The sequence below is a fragment of the Pangasianodon hypophthalmus genome, chromosome 28 (genome assembly GCF_027358585.1).
Source record: "Pangasianodon hypophthalmus isolate fPanHyp1 chromosome 28, fPanHyp1.pri, whole genome shotgun sequence".
Taxonomy (NCBI): domain Eukaryota; kingdom Metazoa; phylum Chordata; class Actinopteri; order Siluriformes; family Pangasiidae; genus Pangasianodon; species Pangasianodon hypophthalmus.
This window is the reverse complement of record NC_069737.1, coordinates 16,474,249-16,493,152: the sequence shown is the minus strand read 5'-3', so window position 1 is coordinate 16,493,152 and position 18,904 is coordinate 16,474,249. Positions and strand designations below refer to the sequence as shown.

At 44.9% G+C, this 18,904-nt stretch overlaps 1 protein-coding gene across 1 annotated transcript in view; it reads right to left on the bottom strand.

The window, feature by feature from the left end:
* pcdh7a (protocadherin 7a) overlaps nt 1–18,904 on the bottom strand; it is a 32,478-nt gene that overhangs the window by 10,743 nt on the left and 2,831 nt on the right. The window contains exons 1-2 of the mRNA XM_026912110.3: nt 18,116–18,904; nt 15,175–15,831 (exon numbers count right to left, since the gene is read on the bottom strand). The exon at nt 18,116–18,904 is cut by the window's right edge and continues 2,831 nt beyond it. Coding sequence (XP_026767911.3) covers nt 15,175–15,831; nt 18,116–18,904 — 1,446 coding nt within the window. The remainder of the gene's footprint in view (nt 1–15,174; nt 15,832–18,115) is intronic.

Below are 18,904 nucleotides of genomic sequence, written 5' to 3'. Positions count from 1 at the left end.
AGGGAATAGTGTGTGTGTGTGTGTGTGTGAGAAGACACCCAGCCAAAAACACACCAGCGGACGATGTTTACTGCTAACGAGCTCCTACTGTAGAGAAGGATACGCCCCCTGGGGGCGGGGCATAAACGCTATAGAGAGAATAAGTACGTATGCAAGTATGTGACTCTCTGTGTGTGTGTGAATAACATGTATCATGTATCATGTATCGTGTGTGTGTGTGTGTGTGTGTGTGTGCGTGTGTGAGACAGAGAGTGAGAGAACAAAGCCCACTTTAGTGTGTGTGTATGCGTGATTTATGACTTTTCCACCATCTCTATATCTGTCAAACACATAACAGGATCTATTGTGCTATATGAAGTAAACAGGACACACACACACACACACACACACACACACACACAGTCCACTAAATGTGACACACAAAAGACACATTGTGACACATCTTAAAGGACAAACAATGAGCTGAATCATAAAGTCCAGATTTGCGTGTGTTGGTAATAAGCTGTATAATTACCTTCTCTCACACACACACACACACACGCAGCAGCAAGGTCATATGGGCTCGGCAGTAAATAATAAAGTCCTCATTCAAGAGCATGCAGAGACAGAGACACGGGAGATAGACCCCACACACACACACACACACACACACACACACACACACACCTTCACATGACCATGACCTCCGCTGCTCTTTCCCATCGGAACTCTGTCACCACCGCAGTGACACACACTGACAGGAGGAACGTCATGCTGGGAGACACACCACCCACCCACACACACACATGCAAATGAAAAATCCCCTCATGCAAAAACTCCACACACACACACACACACATACACACACACACACAGTCTGGCTGAGTGAGAACACACCGCTGTGTAACACACACGAGCACAGAATGTCTCACTGCAGGCTGCAGCATCTGTGACAATGGGCTCAGTGTGTGTGTGTGTGTGTGTGTGTGTGTGTGTGTGTGTGTGTGTGTGTGTGTGTGTGGGACACAGAGGGGCGTTATAAAGCAGAACACACTGCGCTCTTTCAGTCATCCGTCGTCTCTTCATCATTTTTAATTTCTTTTCTGACGCATCTGGCGAAGTAATGAAAATTACGTTATTTTAAATTATTCCGATTTTTTTCCCCAGGACTCTTCCGAAGAACGGGAAGAGGATTTAGGAGGAAATGAGGACCTGAGAGAACCAATCACTAGAGAGGAAGTTAACTGCACAGTAATTAATGCATATATAATATAAATACAATAAAATTTAAATGCAAGAGATGCATTAGGTAAGTGTATAACTACCCTAGATTTTATATTACACACTGTATACACACACACACACACACACACACACACACACTTTCACATCACCCCTTTGATCTGACCAATTAAACTTCAGCATTCTGTCTCCAAGGAAACACATTCCAGCTTCTAATTGGTCGTTTGATTTTCTTCACTTTGATTTAATTCTGTCTGAGTGAGGAGGTTATTCTCGCCCCTTATTCCCTTGAGCTGTGTGTGTGTGTGTGTGTGTGTGTTTCTATCAGCATCAGTCTTGAAGCATGTACATTTTTGGCGTTCACTGCAGAGAGGTGGATGAAGTTCACTGCAGTGGGCGAGTGTGTGTGTGTGTGTGTGTGTGTGTAGCTGGGTGTGTGTAGCTGGGTGCAGTTTCCCCCTGAGGCTATCTGTCTTAGTGCTGAGTTCTACCTATCGACGCATACAGGCAGGTGGGAGAGAGGTCACACACACACACACACACACACACACACACACACACACAGGCCTTAGCTTGCCCACACACTCTGGTTTCAGCAGTGGGACGAGTTAAAAGATCAGACAAAGAAACAGAGGAACCACTCATCCCTCCTTCACTTTCCGTCTCTCTGTCTTTGCCTAGAGGGATGCTAAACTAAACTAAACACACACACACACACACACACACTTTAGCCTTCATCGCTTTTGGTTTTTACTTGTCTATATTAATCGAGTCTCACAGAGCAGAAACAGTTCCTCAGTCAGTGTTTAACTGCAGGCAGGTTATACATTTACATGATTATATCATTACTTCTGCTTTAAAATCTCGCTTTATATTCACACATAAACGATACTGTAGCTGTGTGTAAACACACCTGCGCTGCATTAAAGTCACTGTGTGTGACACAAACATCAAACACAGCAAACCAAACATAACGCAAACGTGCTCGTGTCGTGTTTCATCTCAATCCCTCCATGTGTGAGCAACACCCTCAGTACGACAAACTGGTATTTTATAAAGTGCTCGACACAGTGTCCCCAGTATCCCCAGTATCCCCAGTATTCCCAGTGTCCCCAGTATCCCCAGTATCCCCAGTACCCCCCGCATCCCCTGTATCCCCAGTACCCCCAGTATTCCCAGTACCCCCAGTATTCCCAGTGTACCCAGTGTCCCCAGTATCCCCAGTGTCCCCTGTATCCCCAGTATCCCCAGTGTCCCCAGTATCCCCAGTGTCCCCAGTGTCCCCAGTATCCCCAGTGTCCCCTGTATCTTCCAGTATCCCCAGTGTCCCCAGTATCCCCAGTGTCCCCTGTATCCCCAGTGTCCCCTGTATCCCCAGTGTCCCCAGTGTCCCCTGTATCCCCAGTGTCCCCTGTATCCCCAGTATCCCCAGTGTCCCCTGTATCCCCAGTATCCCCAGTGTCCCCTGTATCCCCTGTATCCCCAGTGTCCCCAGTATCCCCAGTGTCCCCTGTATCCCCAGTATCCCCAGTGTCCCCTGTGTCCCCAGTATCCCCAGTGTCCCATGTATCCCCAGTGTCCCCTGTATCCCCTGTGTCCCCAGTATCCCCAGTGTCCCCAGTATCCCCAGTGTCCCCTGTATCCCCAGTGTCCCCTGTATCCCCAGTATCCCCAGTGTCCCCTGTATCCCCAGTATCCCCAGTGTCCCCTGTATCCCCAGTGTCCCCTGTATCCCCAGTGTCCCCAGTATCCCCTGTATCCCCAGTGTCCCCTGTATCCCCAGTGTCCCCTGTATCCCCAGTATCCCCTGTATCCCCAGTATCCCCAGTATCCCCAGTGTCCCCAGTATCCCCAGTGTCCCCTGTGTCCCCTGTATCCCCAGTGTCCCCAGTATCCCCAGTGTCCCATGTATCCCCAGTGTCCCCTGTATCCCCTGTGTCCCCAGTATCCCCAGTGTCCCCAGTATCCCCAGTGTCCCCTGTATCCCCAGTATCCCCTGTATCCCCAGTATCCCCAGTGTCCCATGTATCCCCAGTGTCCCCTGTATCCCCTGTGTCCCCAGTGTCCCCTGTATCCCCAGTACCCCCAGTATTCCCAGTGTCCCCATGTATCCCCAGTGTCCCCTGTGTCCCCTGTATCCCCAGTGTCCCCTGTATCCCCAGTGTCCCCTGTATCCCCAGTATCCCCAGTGTCCCCTGTATCCCCAGTATCCCCAGTGTCCCCTGTATCCCCAGTATCCCCAGTGTCCCCTGTATCCCCTGTATCCCCAGTGTCCCCTGTATCCCCAGTATCCCCAGTGTCCCCTGTATCCCCAGTGTCCCCAGTATCCCCAGTGTCCCATGTATCCCCAGTGTCCCCAGTATCCCCAGTATCCCCAGTGTCCCCTGTGTCCCCTGTATCCCCAGTGTCCCCAGTATCCCCAGTGTCCCATGTATCCCCAGTGTCCCCTGTATCCCCTGTATCCCCAGTGTCCCCTGTATCCCCAGTATCCCCAGTATCCCCTGTATCCCCAGTGTCCCATGTATCCCCAGTGTCCCCTGTATCCCCTGTGTCCCCAGTGTCCCCTGTATCCCCAGTACCCCCAGTATTCCCAGTGTCCCCAGTACCCCCAGTATGACAAGAATCCCCAGTGTCCCCAAAGTCCTTATTATCTCCAGTGTCAGCTATATCCCCAGTATCCTCAGTATCTCCAGTGTAAGTTCAGACCCTGAAAATATTTAACAAAGGAAATAAAAATAAAATGCAGAATTTCTTACATCTCCATCTAATCCAGTCCTGTTTGAAATCTACAGGACGCCAGAAATATGGAACCCAGAGAATACAGAAGTGAACATGGGACCTGGGAACACAGAACTTGAGAATATAGGATACTGGGAATTTAGGACATCAGAAGACCTGGGAATAAAGAACCCAGGAATCATAGGAACTGGTAACATAACTGGATCCAACCTCAGAACATAAGACACTGGGAACATAGGACCTCAGAGCTTAGGACTCTTGAAACATAGGACTCTGAGAATGTAGAACCATGAGAATAAAGGACACTGGGATCACAGGAACTGGGAACATTCAACCTGAGAACACAGCACCTGGAACCAAAAGCCCTGGGAAGCCAGCACCTAGAGAACACAGGACCTAGGAAAATAGGAGTCTGGGAATAAAGGACACTGGCATTATAGGAAATGGGAAAATAGGACTCTAGAACTATAAGACACTAAGAATACAGAATCTCAGAACATAGAACTCTGGGAACACATGATTTTGGAAAATAGAACACCAAGACCGCAGAACCCATGGAACACAGGGTCTGGTATTGTAGCATGCTACAGATCCCCAACTGTACCAGAAGCTCAGCCATATCAGAAATGCAATGTGGGAGAGGAGTGCGTGTGTGTGTGTGCGTGTGTGTGTGTGTCACGGAGTCAGAAATCTATGAAACTCAGAGGAAAACAACACACATTCCTAATCATACATCAGTTTATGGGAGTTTCATACGTTGATGTGTGTGTGGGGGTTGTTTTCCAGGTGTTGCTGCTGCTTGTCAGGGTGTGTGTGTGCGTGTGTGTGTGTGTGTGTGTGTGTGTGTGTGTGTGTGTGTGCATGCCCTAAATTCCTGACGTGTCGAGCTTCGCCGGTTTTCATTTCATTTCCTCATGTTCACCCTGATGCTCCAGATCAGATCTATTCAAACGTTTACAGGAGTTTTTTTTTTAATAATTCTTAATAAAATTGAAAATGTTTATTTTATTTTAGATGGCATTCTATAACATTAAATGTAACTATAAACAGACAAAAATTATGACATGTTCTTTACTAAATAACATTCAATAAAGTAGAACAGAATATTTCAGTAGATGTGAATGTCAGTCTTATTGATCTGAATAACTGTGCTGTCAGAAACTGTATTGTATAAGCGTTAACGATAAGCTATCAATTAGCCTGATGAGGCCTGCTGTGTGTGATTGTGTGTGCGTGTGTGAGTCTGTGTGTGTGTGTGTGTGTGTGTGTGTGTGTGTATACACATTTTCCCCAAGCTGTAACTCTCACATGCTTTCAGCTTAATCACCTGTAAATTATTCATCCATAAACGAGCAGCACATTTTTCATGATCTTATGGCACATCGTTATTTTCACAGCATAGTAATTCTGCACACACACACACACACACACACACACACACTCACACACACACACACACACGGGACACATACAGTAAAACTGATCTGTGTGACGGAGTTAAAATATTCAATAGACAGAAAATTGAGAGTGTCACGTCTGCATGTCATCTGTCCCAAGTCTCACTCCATCACTCTGTGCGTGTGTGTGTGCGTGCGTGTGTGCGTGCGTGTGTGTGTGTGTACGTGTGTGTGTGTGTAAGCTGTATTGTCTATCCTTCTGACCTGGTGTCTGATGCTGCGTGTGTTTTAAGTTACCAGGCTTCACCTACTACGCACCTGTCCGACAGGTAACCCTGTGCACACACTCTTATCTGTAAGTGTATCTGTGTGTGTGTATCTGTGTGTGTGTGTGTGTGTATGTGTGTGTGACTGTGAAAGCTGAGGTCTGTGTATTGATTGCTTTAGATCTACTCAAATGATTACAGGAAGAGAGCGATTCTTAGACAGGAGACAGGATACTGCCGAGACAGAGAGAGAGAGAGAGAGAGAGAGACTGGATGGGGCTAAGTGAGAATGTGACTGAGGGTGGAGCTGTGTGAGGGTGTGGCTAAGGGTGGAGTTGTATGGGGGTAGGGCTGAGGGTGGAGCTGTGTGAGGGTGTGGCTAAGGGTGGAGTTGTATGGGGGTAGGGCTGAGGGTGGAGCTGTGTGAGGGTGTGGCTAAGGGTGGAGTTGTATGGGGGTAGGGCTGAGGGTGGAGTTGTATGGGGGTAGGGCTGAGGGTGGAGTTGTATGGGGGTAGGGCTGAGGGTGGAGTTGTGTGAGGGTGTGGCTAAGGGTGGAGTTGTATGGGGGTAGGGCTGAGGTTGGAGTTGTATGGAGGTAGGGCTGAGGGTGGAGTTGTATGGGGGTAGGGCTGAGGGTGGAGCTGTGTGAGGGTAGGGCTGAGGGTGGAGTTGTTTGAGGGTAGGGCTGAGGGTGGAGTTGTATGGGGGTAGGGCTGAGGGTGGAGTTGTTTGAGGGTAGGGCTGAGGGTGGAGCTGTGTGAGGGTGAGGCTGAGGTTGGAGTTGTATGGAGGTAGGGCTGAGGGTGGAGCTGTATGGGGGTAGGGCTGAGGGTGGAGTTGTGTGAGGGTGTGGCTAAGGGTGGAGTTGTATGGGGGTAGGGCTGAGGGTGGAGTTGTATGGAGGTAGGGCTGAGGGTGGAGTTGTATGGGGGTAGGGCTGAGGGTGGAGTTGTATGGAGGTAGGGCTGAGGGTGGAGTTGTATGGGGGTAGGGCTGAGGGTGGAGTTGTATGGAGGTAGGGCTGAGGGTGGAGTTGTATGGGGGTAGGGCTGAGGGTGGAGTTGTATGGAGGTAGGGCTGAGGGTGGAGTTGTGTGAGGGTGTGGCTAAGGGTGGAGTTGTATGGGGGTAGGGCTGAGGGTGGAGTTGTATGGAGGTAGGGCTGAGGGTGGAGTTGTGTGAGGGTGTGGCTAAGGGTGGAGTTGTATGGGGGTAGGGCTAAGGGTGGAGTTGTATGGGGGTAGGGCTGAGGGTGGAGCTGTATGGGGGTAGGGCTGAGGGTGGAGTTGTGTGAGGGTGTGGCTAAGGGTGGAGTTGTATGGGGGTAGGGCTGAGGGTGGAGTTGTATGGAGGTAGGGCTGAGGGTGGAGCTGTGTGAGGGTAGGGCTGAGGGTGGAGTTGTATGGGGGTAGGGCTGAGGGTGGAGTTGTATGGGGGTAGGGCTGAGGGTGGAGTTGTGTGAGGGTAGGGCTGAGGGTGGAGTTGTATGGGGGTAGGGCTGAGGGTGGAGTTGTATGGAGGTAGGGCTGAGGGTGGAGTTGTATGGGGGTAGGGCTGAGGGTGGAGTTGTATGGGGGTAGGGCTGAGGGTGGAGTTGTATGGAGGTAGGGCTGAGGGTGGAGTTGTATGGGGGTAGGGCTGAGGGTGGAGTTGTATGGGGGTAGGGCTGAGGGTGGAGTTGTGTGAGGGTAGGGCTGAGGGTGGAGTTGTATGGGGGTAGGGCTGAGGGTGGAGTTGTATGGGGGTAGGGCTGAGGGTGGAGTTGTATGGGGGTAGGGCTGAGGGTGGAGTTGTGTGAGGGTAGGGCTGAGGGTGGAGTTGTATGGAGGTAGGGCTGAGGGTGGAGTTGTATGGGGGTAGGGCTGAGGGTGGAGTTGTATGGGGGTAGGGCTGAGGGTGGAGTTGTATGGAGGTAGGGCTGAGGGTGGAGTTGTATGGGGGTAGGGCTGAGGGTGGAGTTGTATGGGGGTAGGGCTGAGGGTGGAGTTGTGTGAGGGTAGGGCTGAGGGTGGAGTTGTATGGGGGTAGGGCTGAGGGTGGAGTTGTATGGGGGTAGGGCTGAGGGTGGAGTTGTATGGAGGTAGGGCTGAGGGTGGAGTTGTATGGGGGTAGGGCTGAGGGTGGAGTTGTATGGGGGTAGGGCTGAGGGTGGAGTTGTATGGAGGTAGGGCTGAGGGTGGAGTTGTATGGAGGTAGGGCTGAGGGTGGAGTTGTATGGGGGTAGGGCTGAGGGTGGAGTTGTATGGGGGTAGGGCTGAGGGTGGAGCTGTGTGAGGGTAGGGCTGAGGGTGGAGCTGTTTGAGGGCATGATGAGATTGTTCAGTGTTCATGGTTCTAGATTAGTTCCCAGAAGGTTCTGTGTTCAGGTCCTAAGAGAACCACAGCAGCTCTGGATAAAAGCTCAGGCTACATGAATAAAAGTGAAAGTTAACTTCAGTAGCACAAAGCTAGCTCAGCACTGACAGGCCTGCTAATTACACACACTAAAAGGTGCACATATGCTAATGAGCTTCAGTAGTGTGGCCTCCCTAAAGACACACACACACACACACACACACACCCACACTCACACACCCACACACACACACACATACGAAGCTGGGGTCAGAAGCTCAGCGGCAGAGGAGTTAATTACACTGCGATCAATAATTCAATATGCTGTCAGAAGAGATCTCACACACACACACACACACACACCAAACCACCAAGTAAGCATTTTCCCCAGTGTAAAGTAAGCAGATTCTCTCTCTCTTTCTGTGTGTGTGTGTGTGTGTGTGTGGGTATGGGCGTGTGTGTGTGTGTGTGTGTGTGGGTGTGTGTGTGTGTGTGAGTGGGTGGGTGGGTATGGGCGTGTGTGTGTGTGTGTGTGTGTGTGAGTGGGTGGGTGGGTATGGGCGTGTGTGTGTGTGTGTGGGTGTGTGTGTGTGTAAAATGGACGAACATTGAGCTGACAGGGTGAAAGAGGTGATGACGCTTCAGCGTCTCCATAACGACTGCATCAGCACTTTTCGAGGATGGGTAACCACGGCGACAGCCCTTTCACCATAAATTTCTAAAGCAGTGGTACAGTACAGATAACACACACACACACACACACACACAAACAGTTAATCACTTAGACACGCCCACCTGCCCCACTTAGACACGCCCATCCCTCTCAGAGATCTCTTTGACTTTGATCATCTGTCCAATGTAAAAGTTTACACATTTTCCATTTATACTTAAACACAAACACTCACACACTCACACACACACACAGACTCTCTCATACACACACACAGGGGGTTTAAAAGCTGAAAATGCGGCTGTATAAAAATTAAATGTCTCATTTAATCCGGGATATGGACACAGTGAGCTGAAAATACCTGTCAGGAAGTGCAGACATCATCTCTTTTACTCTCTCGCTGAGCATTAATGGAGTGGTGCACACACACACACACACACACACACACACACACACGCTTCTCGCTGGATAAATTGCGTGTAGCTCATGACCCGTGAGGCGATATGAGGCTGACATGTCATGTCAAAAAGACTCGCTGGCTTTGCACCTCAGAGCTTAGGGGCCTTTTTCTTTTCTCCACCAATCCCTCTCTCTCTTTCTCTCTCTCTCTCTCGCTCTCTCTCTCTTGCACACTGAGCGGTCCCTAATCTCAGAGCTGTACTGAAACACAGAGACACAAATTCCCTGTCTGTATTCCCCATCCATACTCTCTGTAACGCATGTCCAAATCAAAAAGAGGGAGTCTGTAGAGGAGAGACAACGCTGTCAGAGTGGAAAAAAGAACAAGAAAGAAAGTGACAGAAAGAGAGAGAGTGAGGAAAAAAGACAGAGAGACATACAGAGAGAGAGAGAAAGAGAGAAAGACAGAGAGAGACAGAAGTACAGAGAGAGAGAGAAATGAGAGAGAGAGAGGGAGAGAGGGAGAGAGACTGAGAAAGGCAGAGACAGAGAGAGAGAAATGAGACTGAGAGAGATTGAGAGAGACAGAGAGAGAAAGAATACATATCACAATAATGACATTTTATCACAGTTCACATTGTTATCATGATATTTGTACTTAAAAACATTATTAAAATAATCTGTGTAGAACAACAAATTAAAAAGGATTAAAGGATTAAAAACTTATTTTAAAACCTTCCTCATCAAAAATGCAAATGAATATGCAAATTAGGAAACACCCCCAAATCCTCCTGCCAGCAGTAAATATCGCTAACATGCTTAAATATAACGTTACCGTGGCAACTGCTACCTGGTCATTGTTAACTTTGTTATTTAAGTCATATTGAGATACGGTGTGTGTGTGTGTGTGTGTGTGATTAAAGTCCCACAGTAAGCAACAGATTTGTTTATTAATTTACTCAACAATTGATTTTCTGTCAGCGCACTGATCTAAAGATCACACTCTGTAACCTTATCGATTTCCCTTTACTCCACACACACACACCTACATACATTCCAACCAACCACCCAACCACCCACACACACACACACACACACACTATATATGTGTAAAAGTCTATATTGGGGATGTGCTGCTATGGGAAAATAATCAACTTGAGGGTGTTTAACAATAACTCAGTAACTCCACTTCATCACTCCGCTCCATCACTCAGTGTTTCACTGTTAATCCGGTAAATTTACACATAATTATTAGGTCTCACATCATCATTAAAGAGATGGAGTGTGTGTGTGTGTGTGTGTGTGTGTGCGTGTGGCCAACTCACTGCTCTAATTTTCTGATGTTCAGCTTTCGAGGAGAAAGTCAGCACTAACCTATTTTTCCTTCCCAAAATCTCCGGGGCTTGATTCTCTCTCTCTCTCTCTCTCTCTCTCTCTCTCTCTCACTCTCTCACACACACAAAATCGTTTCATCTGTATTTCCCATTCCTCTCTAAACACTTCCCTTTTGATTCTGCGCTGAGTTCATCCTCGGTACACACACTCCTCTCTCTTCTCTGTAAATCAGAGTGTGCATGAAATCATGCAGAAGAATACAATGAAGAAATGAGGTCGACTTTAAACTGTAAACTAATACACTTGAAGGGCAGGTAATAAATTTGCAGAAGCCTGTTAATGTCATTGTAAGATTAAAATAAATCCATCTTAATAATGCGGAAGTTTTGCCGTAACTATGACTTACTATTAATGTGCTAAAGTTATTTCTATATTTGAAATTCACCGCAGATTTGCACACCTGATGCCATTTAGAGCACGTGAAAAGAGAATAATGTTACTGTTATATAATAATATGTTAATGTTATATAATATTACTGTCTGAATACATTTTACATATCTTAATATTTATTTTTTGCCACGTTTTACCATGTAATGAGAAAATGATAAGTTTCAAGATTTATTCAACATTTACAGAGAAAATCGTAGCAGGCAGAGAGAAGAAACAGAAGCTTAGTGTATGCTGAGGAACAAGATGGCTAACGTTTTCATCCAGATGTGCGCAAAGCAACAGTAAGAAAACAACGTATTTAATAATTTAACTTAATAATTAGCAGCACCTCCATTTTTTTACTGACTAAAGAGACCAAATACATGCTGTTCATGTCCTTTCCCTTTCAGTGAATGTTTTTGTGCCGGGTGAATTTTATTAAGAACAACAAGGAAAAAAAAGGACTTCCTGAATTTTGTAAGCGATGAAGTCGGTCAGTGTTTTAAAAGTGCAGATGATACTGTGATGATTGCGATATCGCATTGTGCATCGTGCAGCTGTATGACGAGCTCTGTATTCAGGATATATGATATACTGTATATACAGTATGACCAGTTAGCAGCTCGTAAAGTAAACGTATGAAAGATGCAGACATTTACTGTTGCTGTAGTTACACTTTATTGTACTGTAATCTAATACTTCACTGTAATTTAATCGACGGTAATGTAATACTTTCACACTGCTGTAATAAAACTTTATGACTCGTTGTATGTTGGGTTTTATAAAGTGAACCCTGAAGCTGATATCTACACGGCTCTACTGTGGAAACATTCCTGACATTCATGAGCTTATGAGGTGGATCAGAGGTTAAAGCACTTTTGATTTAAAAATCCCAGTACTACTAAGCCGCTACAGCCCCAAAGCCTGACCCCTGACCTCTGACCCCACCTTCCAACCCAAACGTTTTTTTCTGTACTCATCTCGCTCAATATGATCCCAAGTTCACCACTTAAATGTCCATGTAATTATTTCCTTATTCATCTTACAGCACGTTACTCAGTAACTACAGTGAAAATAAAGGAAAAGGGTGTGGAGTTACGAAAGTTTAAGACTTTGTTTTAAAAACCTGGACAATGTTGAAGCGGCTGCTAAGCTGCTAACTACACGTTAAGTTAAATAAAAGGGCGATATGGCAAAAATATCTACTATAGTTGTCAGAAGTTTTCAACAAAATGTTGAACATAACTAAAAAGTTAAATGTTAAATCTACAGTTTATGGCTCAGTAGAAAAACATTAAATCACAAAACTGAGCTAGAACTTCAAGGTATTAATGTTCATTTTCAACTGAGCTTTGCTAATGAATCACCAAAGAAACAGTGGAACAATATGATGAACTGTAACTTCAGACTTCATGTTTTAATCCAAATTTTAAAAAATAATAATAATGAATTTAACAAGGAATTAATTAACCCCTGAAAATTAAGACAATTAAGTATTATTAATACAATAATCTTGATATAAAATCACCACATCACTATGTGGTGTAGTATAGTGTAGTATAGTGTAGTGTAGTATAGTGTAATGTACATTAATGTATTGTACTGTACTATAGTGTAATGCAGTGTAGTAAAGTACATTATAGTACATTATTGTACAACATAGTATACTGAAGTGTAGCATAGTGTAGGGTAGTATAGTGAGAAGTAGTGTAGTGAACTGCATTATAGTACATTATAGTATTGTACAGTATAGTGTAGTATAGTGTAGTGCAATATACTCTCATATAGTATTGTTTATTATATTGTAGTGTAGTATAGTGTAGTGAAGTGTAGTTAAGCACATTATAGTACATTATTGTACAGTACAGTATATTGTAGTGTAAAGTAGTGTAGTATAGTGTAGTGCAGTATACTACAGTATAGTATTGTATATTATATTGCAGTGTAGTGTAAAGTAGTGTAGTGCAGTATACTACAGTATAGTATTGTATATTATATTGCAGTGTAGTATAGTATAGTGTAGTGTAGTGTAAAGTAGTGTAGTATAGTGTAGTGCAGTATACTACAGTATAGTATTGTATATTATATTGCAGTGTAGTATAGTATAGTGTAGTGTAGCGTAAAGTAGTGTAGTATAGTGTAGTGCAGTATACTACAGTATAGTATTGTATATTATATTGCAGTGTAGTGTAGTGTAAAGTAGTGTAGTATAGTGTAGTGCAGTATACTACAGTATAGTATTGTATATTATATTGCAGTGTAGTGTAGTGTAAAGTAGTGTAGTATAGTGTAGTGCAGTATACTACAGTATAGTATTGTATATTATATTGCAGTGTAGTGTAGTGTAAAGTAGTGTAGTATAGTGTAGTGCAGTATACTACAGTATAGTATTGTATATTATATTGCAGTGTAGTATAGTATAGTGTAGTGTAGTGTAAAGTAGTGTAGTGTAAAGTAGTGTAGTATAGTGTAGTATAGTGTAGTGCAGTATACTACAGTATAGTATTGTATATTATATTGCAGTGTAGTGTAGTGTAAAGTAGTGTAGTATAGTGTAGTGCAGTATACTACAGTATAGTATTGTATATTATATTGCAGTGTAGTGTAGTGTAAAGTAGTGTAGTATAGTGTAGTGCAGTATACTACAGTATAGTATTGTATATTATATTGCAGTGTAGTATAGTATAGTGTAGTGTAGTGTAAAGTAGTGTAGTGTAAAGTAGTGTAGTATAGTGTAGTATAGTGTAGTGCAGTATACTACAGTATAGTATTGTATATTATATTGCAGTGTAGTATAGTATAGTGTAGTGTAGTGTAAAGTAGTGTAGTATAGTGTAGTGCAGTATACTACAGTATAGTATTGTATATTATATTGCAGTGTAGTATAGTATAGTGTAGTGTAGTGTAAAGTAGTGTAGTATAGTGTAGTATAGTACAGTGTAGTGTAAAGTAGTGTAGTATAGTGTAGTGCAGTATACTACAGTATAGAATTGTATATTATATTGCAGTGTAGTATAGTGTAGTATAGTATAGTACAGTGTAAAGTAGTGTAGTATAGTGTAGTATAGTACAGTGTAGTGTAAAGTAGTGTAGTATAGTGTAGTGCAGTATAGTGTAGTATAGTGTAGTGCAGTATACTATAGTATAGTATTGTATATTACATTGCAGTGTAGTATAGTATAGTATAGTATAGTATAGTATAGTATAGTGTAGTATAGTGTAGTGCAGTATACTACAGTATGGTATTGTATATTATATTGCAGTGTAGTATAGTATAGTATAGTGTAGTGTAGTATACTATAGTATAGTATTGTATATTACATTGCAGTGTAGTATAGTATAGTATAGTATAGTGTAGTGTAGTATAGTGTAGTGTAGTATAGTGTAGTGCAGTATACTACAGTATGGTATTGTATATTATATTGCGGTGTAGTATAGTATAGTATAGTGTAGTGTAGTATAGTGTAGTGCAGTATACTACAGTATAGTATTGTATATTATAGTGTAATGGTTTAAAAAATTGCAATAATAATTGAAATGAAATATGTATAAATGTATAAATACGTCTGTGTGTGAGTTTGCAGTCCTACATTCACACCTCTCACTCTGTCCCATGATGAACGTTCAGTACGTCTTTGTACATCTTCTCAGCTCCGTTATTTTAAATAACAGGTTAAAGAAGCAGAGATCACACGTGTCCCTGCTGGAGAGAACCATCCCACTATACTGCTCACCTGACGAGTGCAAACATCAAGGTCGTGAAAGCTAAGCCTTGGCTAAGTGTAATTTGCATTAGCATTAACTCTAATCTGTGGTGTGAATGTACCATGTCCATGTTCTTCCTCTAGTTCCTGAGTTCAGCATGTGTGGAGTTCCCTGACCTGGTCACCTGCTTCCTCTGTGTCTCTGTCCTGACCGAGCCCATGAGTTCAGACTACATTACTCAACAGGAAGTTACTGAAATTCAGTCACATGACACTCCTGAGTGTAGTGAATATTCATCTCAGCCCAGACGGCAGCTGTTCCACAAAACCCCCAAACAGTGAACAAACTGCAACACATCAAAAAACAACGTTGTCTAAAATCTACCACCGTAAATGAGACGAAAGTCGCCCGGAGGTAACAAGAAGACGAGTGGAGAAGACAGGAATCAGCAGATCCATCAGCACAACAGCTGCTTTAAAATAAATAATTACACAAAACAACAAGAGGAGCTTTTCCTGCAGTACATACTGAGCAGACAGTGATGGAGAGGTGACAGAGAGGAAGGAAGGAAGAAAGAAAGCCTCAGCACTTCATTCGTTCAGGTGTAAATACTGCACATTAATATAAAGTTGATAAACCCAGGTGTGTTGCTATGGAAACCAGCAGTGGAATCTCACCTGTTTGCTGTACTTGGTGTTGTGGCAGCTGTAATCAGAGCAATGGTCAGAGCCGAGTGACATGGCGTCGGCGTTCCCGTTCCCGTTTCCTGTGAAGGTGTTTGTGGGAGGAAGTTCCTGCACGGCCTGGTGCTTCTTCCCCTCAACCGGCGGCGAGTTGGGCTGCAGGTGGACGGCAGGTAACGGAGAGCTCGACTTGTAATGACGCGCCAGGTCGGGACTTGAGCGGTGACGCCTGGTCCCGATGCGCTGACTCACTTCCTGTTCCTCTTCTGCTTCCTCTTCCTCTTCTTCTTCCTCGTCGTTGCGTCTGCAGCTATTCACTGTGACGATCCCGGCGTACAGCGAGCGGTCAGATTTGGACCGGACGTCACGTTTCTCTGCATCGCGACGTTTTTTTTTCTCAGGCGGCGGCTGTGAAGGTGGGCGGGGCGTGAAGAAGTCCTCCTCTGGTTCTTTCTTTCCGGCCTCATAGCCGTTCTTCCCGAGCGCTCCGCACTGACGCGCCATCAGAACCAGCAGGATGATGAGAACCACAGCGGCTGCACCAGACAGCACGCCAATCGCCACGCTGAGACGCTGCTTACCCAGAATCCTCTCATTATCAGGGTCTCCTGCAATGTCCAGGGACAGGGGGACCCCCAAACTGCGCGCCACCTGAAGGGAGAGAGAGAGAGAGAGACAGAGAGAGAGGGAACGAGAGAGAGAGAGACAGAGAGAGAGAGAGAGAGGGAACGAGAGAGAGAGAGACAGAGAGAGAGAGAGAGAGAGAGAGAGAGACAGGGCGAGAGGGAACAAGAGAGAGAGAGAGAGACAGAGAGAGAGAGAGAGAGACAGGGCGAGAGGGAATGAGAGAGAGAGAGAGAGAGAGAGAGGTGACTAGTAATGAGAGATAAATATTTTTTTTTATTTTATAGATTCTTTTGGAGTGGCAACATTTTTGTCACATGTTTTTAAAAAAATACTATTTTTTTTTAAAAAAAGAAGTTCTTATAAGTAAGATTTTTGTTAGAAGACAGGAAAATAGAGAGAGAGAGAGAGAGAGAGAGAGAGAGAGAGAGAGAGAGAGAAATGGTGTGTGCACTCTAATATAATTGCATCCTCATTTTACGGCTCAGTTACACACACACACTCTACTGTAATGTTTAGACTTTTCAATTATCAAGTCAAGGCGATGATATTCAGTCATACATTGTGTGTGTGTGTGTGTATGTGTGTGTGTGTGTGCGTGTGTGTGTGTGTGTGTGTGTGTGTGTGTGTGATTGTGCGCACGTCAGTGCGGGTCAACAGCAATTTGAGTCATGAATATTTATCAACATGAGGCATTTTGCAGTTTTATAGTCTTACAGCGTGACATGCCGTTACATCGGCCGCCAGTTAAGTGCCACGTCGTCCAATAGCTTCCTGTCACAGACCACAATGCATCTCTGTGTTCTGTCCTACACACACACGCACACACACACACACTCCGGTGAATGTGTCCGTACTTGATTCAGATTCAGCACGGGTTCATCATTGACTCCTACTGTCTGTTATTTAGTGAGAACAAACGCCGTTATCCTGCGTGTGAAGCGTTCATTGTTCCAAACACACACAAATGTTTAGCACTATTATTCCACACTCCATTATTTAACTCACACAGTTACACAGTGTTCCATTAACACGGCTGTACACGATCAGCCGAGGCCAGGTTTACTGTCCGAAGTGTCCTTTTCTCTGGAGGAGCGAGGTTTTTCCATAACGCAGTGCTTCTGAACGTGTGTTTCGGGTGTTTGCTGTATCTTTGACTTTTGTTTGACCCCTTTTTACCTGCACTGACCCTCATTCTGAGCTCAAATAAATCACAGTGTGCATATATATACATTCTACCTCCCAATACACCTCCAAAATACCACAGTCATCTCCCTCCTCCCTTACACACACACACACACACCTCTCCACTCAGCAAGCGTCTAGACAAGGCCCTCAGACGAGTACAGACATCACACTGACTCTTTGGAATGAACATGTGGACAGACGCTGTAATATAGCTGGTATTCCAACAAAAACAGTGTGAACAAAGCCTTCTGGGTAGAAAAAATAGCAAAACATCAACCATGCTAGGCTAGCACAAGCCCAACTCAGAGTCCTGGCAAATAATCACACTGAGGAAAGTGACACTTTTTGTCCTGCAGGTATATATTACATTTATCTCAGAAAACATTTAGCACAGTACAGTTTAAAGCCATATTCAGACGGGATTAGTTTTTCATGTGGAGCTGCGTAATGTAATTATTCCTGGAGTATCTCTGGGATTTTAGTCCGAATCCATCATGTCAGTCATCTTTACACACTGTGCATGAATGCATCTGGAAAGATTACACCATATTTTAGTTTACTTTCTATAAAATGACCAGTTGAAATAACCCCAGCTGACATGTCGGTAAAGATTGTGTTATATCCTGTGGGAAAAGAGGTTTTGTTCTTTTTTCTTCAGTATGAAGACACTCCAGGAAGCACTCGCTCTTTTCTATCGTGTCCCATCTAAACCAAATCAACAGTACAAATTTTAAAAGTCGGAAAACCAAATACAGACAATGTTGTAAAGGACGTCAGAGAAGCAACACTTCAGGAGGTTTTAGGTTACTGAGTTCCTAATACAGGTACACACTACAGACGTTATTCCCATGAAGCGTGTCCGGAAAACGAATCCCGTCCGAACAGTACTTAAGTCTAGTCTAAGTCATTCAATAGTTTTCAACATCCAATCGGTCTCTCTGGAGAAGGCTGAAAGTTAAGCCACGCCCCTTTCACTCTGCAACATCGAAAAGCATCACTACAATGTTGACAGTTACTTTACAACTAACTAACCACTCATCGTGTACAACGAAGGATTGACACTCTGTTGTGTCTGTGTGTGTGTGTGTGTGTGTGTGTGTGTGTGTGTGTGAGATGTTTTTACCTGAGCGTCCACCAGGGTGGCGTTGGTGAGACTGTCATTGACAAAGACATGAACAAGCGCCGTGGCACACAGTGAGGGAACTCCGCTGTCGTTCACTCGTACCACCAGGCGGTGGAGTCCTCGGTGTCGTCTCTCCAGTGGTTCCGTCAGCGTGATGACACCGCTGCTTGGGTCGATCTCGAACAGATGGAACGGGTTTCCACCAATCAGAGCATAGCGTAGGTCTGCGTTGGACCCGGCGTCACTGTCCGAGGCCGTTACGGTTCTCACGACAGTCCGGGCGCCGCTGGACGGGGTTAGGAGTGTGTACGAGTCATTAGAAGGAGCGATGATGGATGGCGCGTTGTCGTTTTCATCTGTTACGTAGAGAGAGACTGTAGCGGTGGCAGATCGAGGCGGGTCGCCTCCATCTATGGCCCGAACACGAAATTTATACGTGCTGCGGCGCTCACGGTCAAACGACAGTGCAGAAAAGATGGTTCCGGTGTTGTTCTCAATAGAGAACGTCTTGGTTAAGGTTTCCGGCTTTCTACTTCCTGCTTCATTTTCTTCTTCATCATCATCCTCCTCCTCCACAAACAAACTCAACTCCGCATTCTCCCCGTCGTCTGCGTCCGTAACAGTCAGCATACCGACGGGGCTGTTGGAAAGCAAGTTCTCTTTGACGTAAAACATGAAGACTTCCTGGACGAACTTTGGAGCGTTGTCATTCCTATCAGTTATCTGGACGACAACGGTTGTAGAACCTTGTAAAGACGGAGTGCCCTTGTCTCGTGCGATTACACGGAA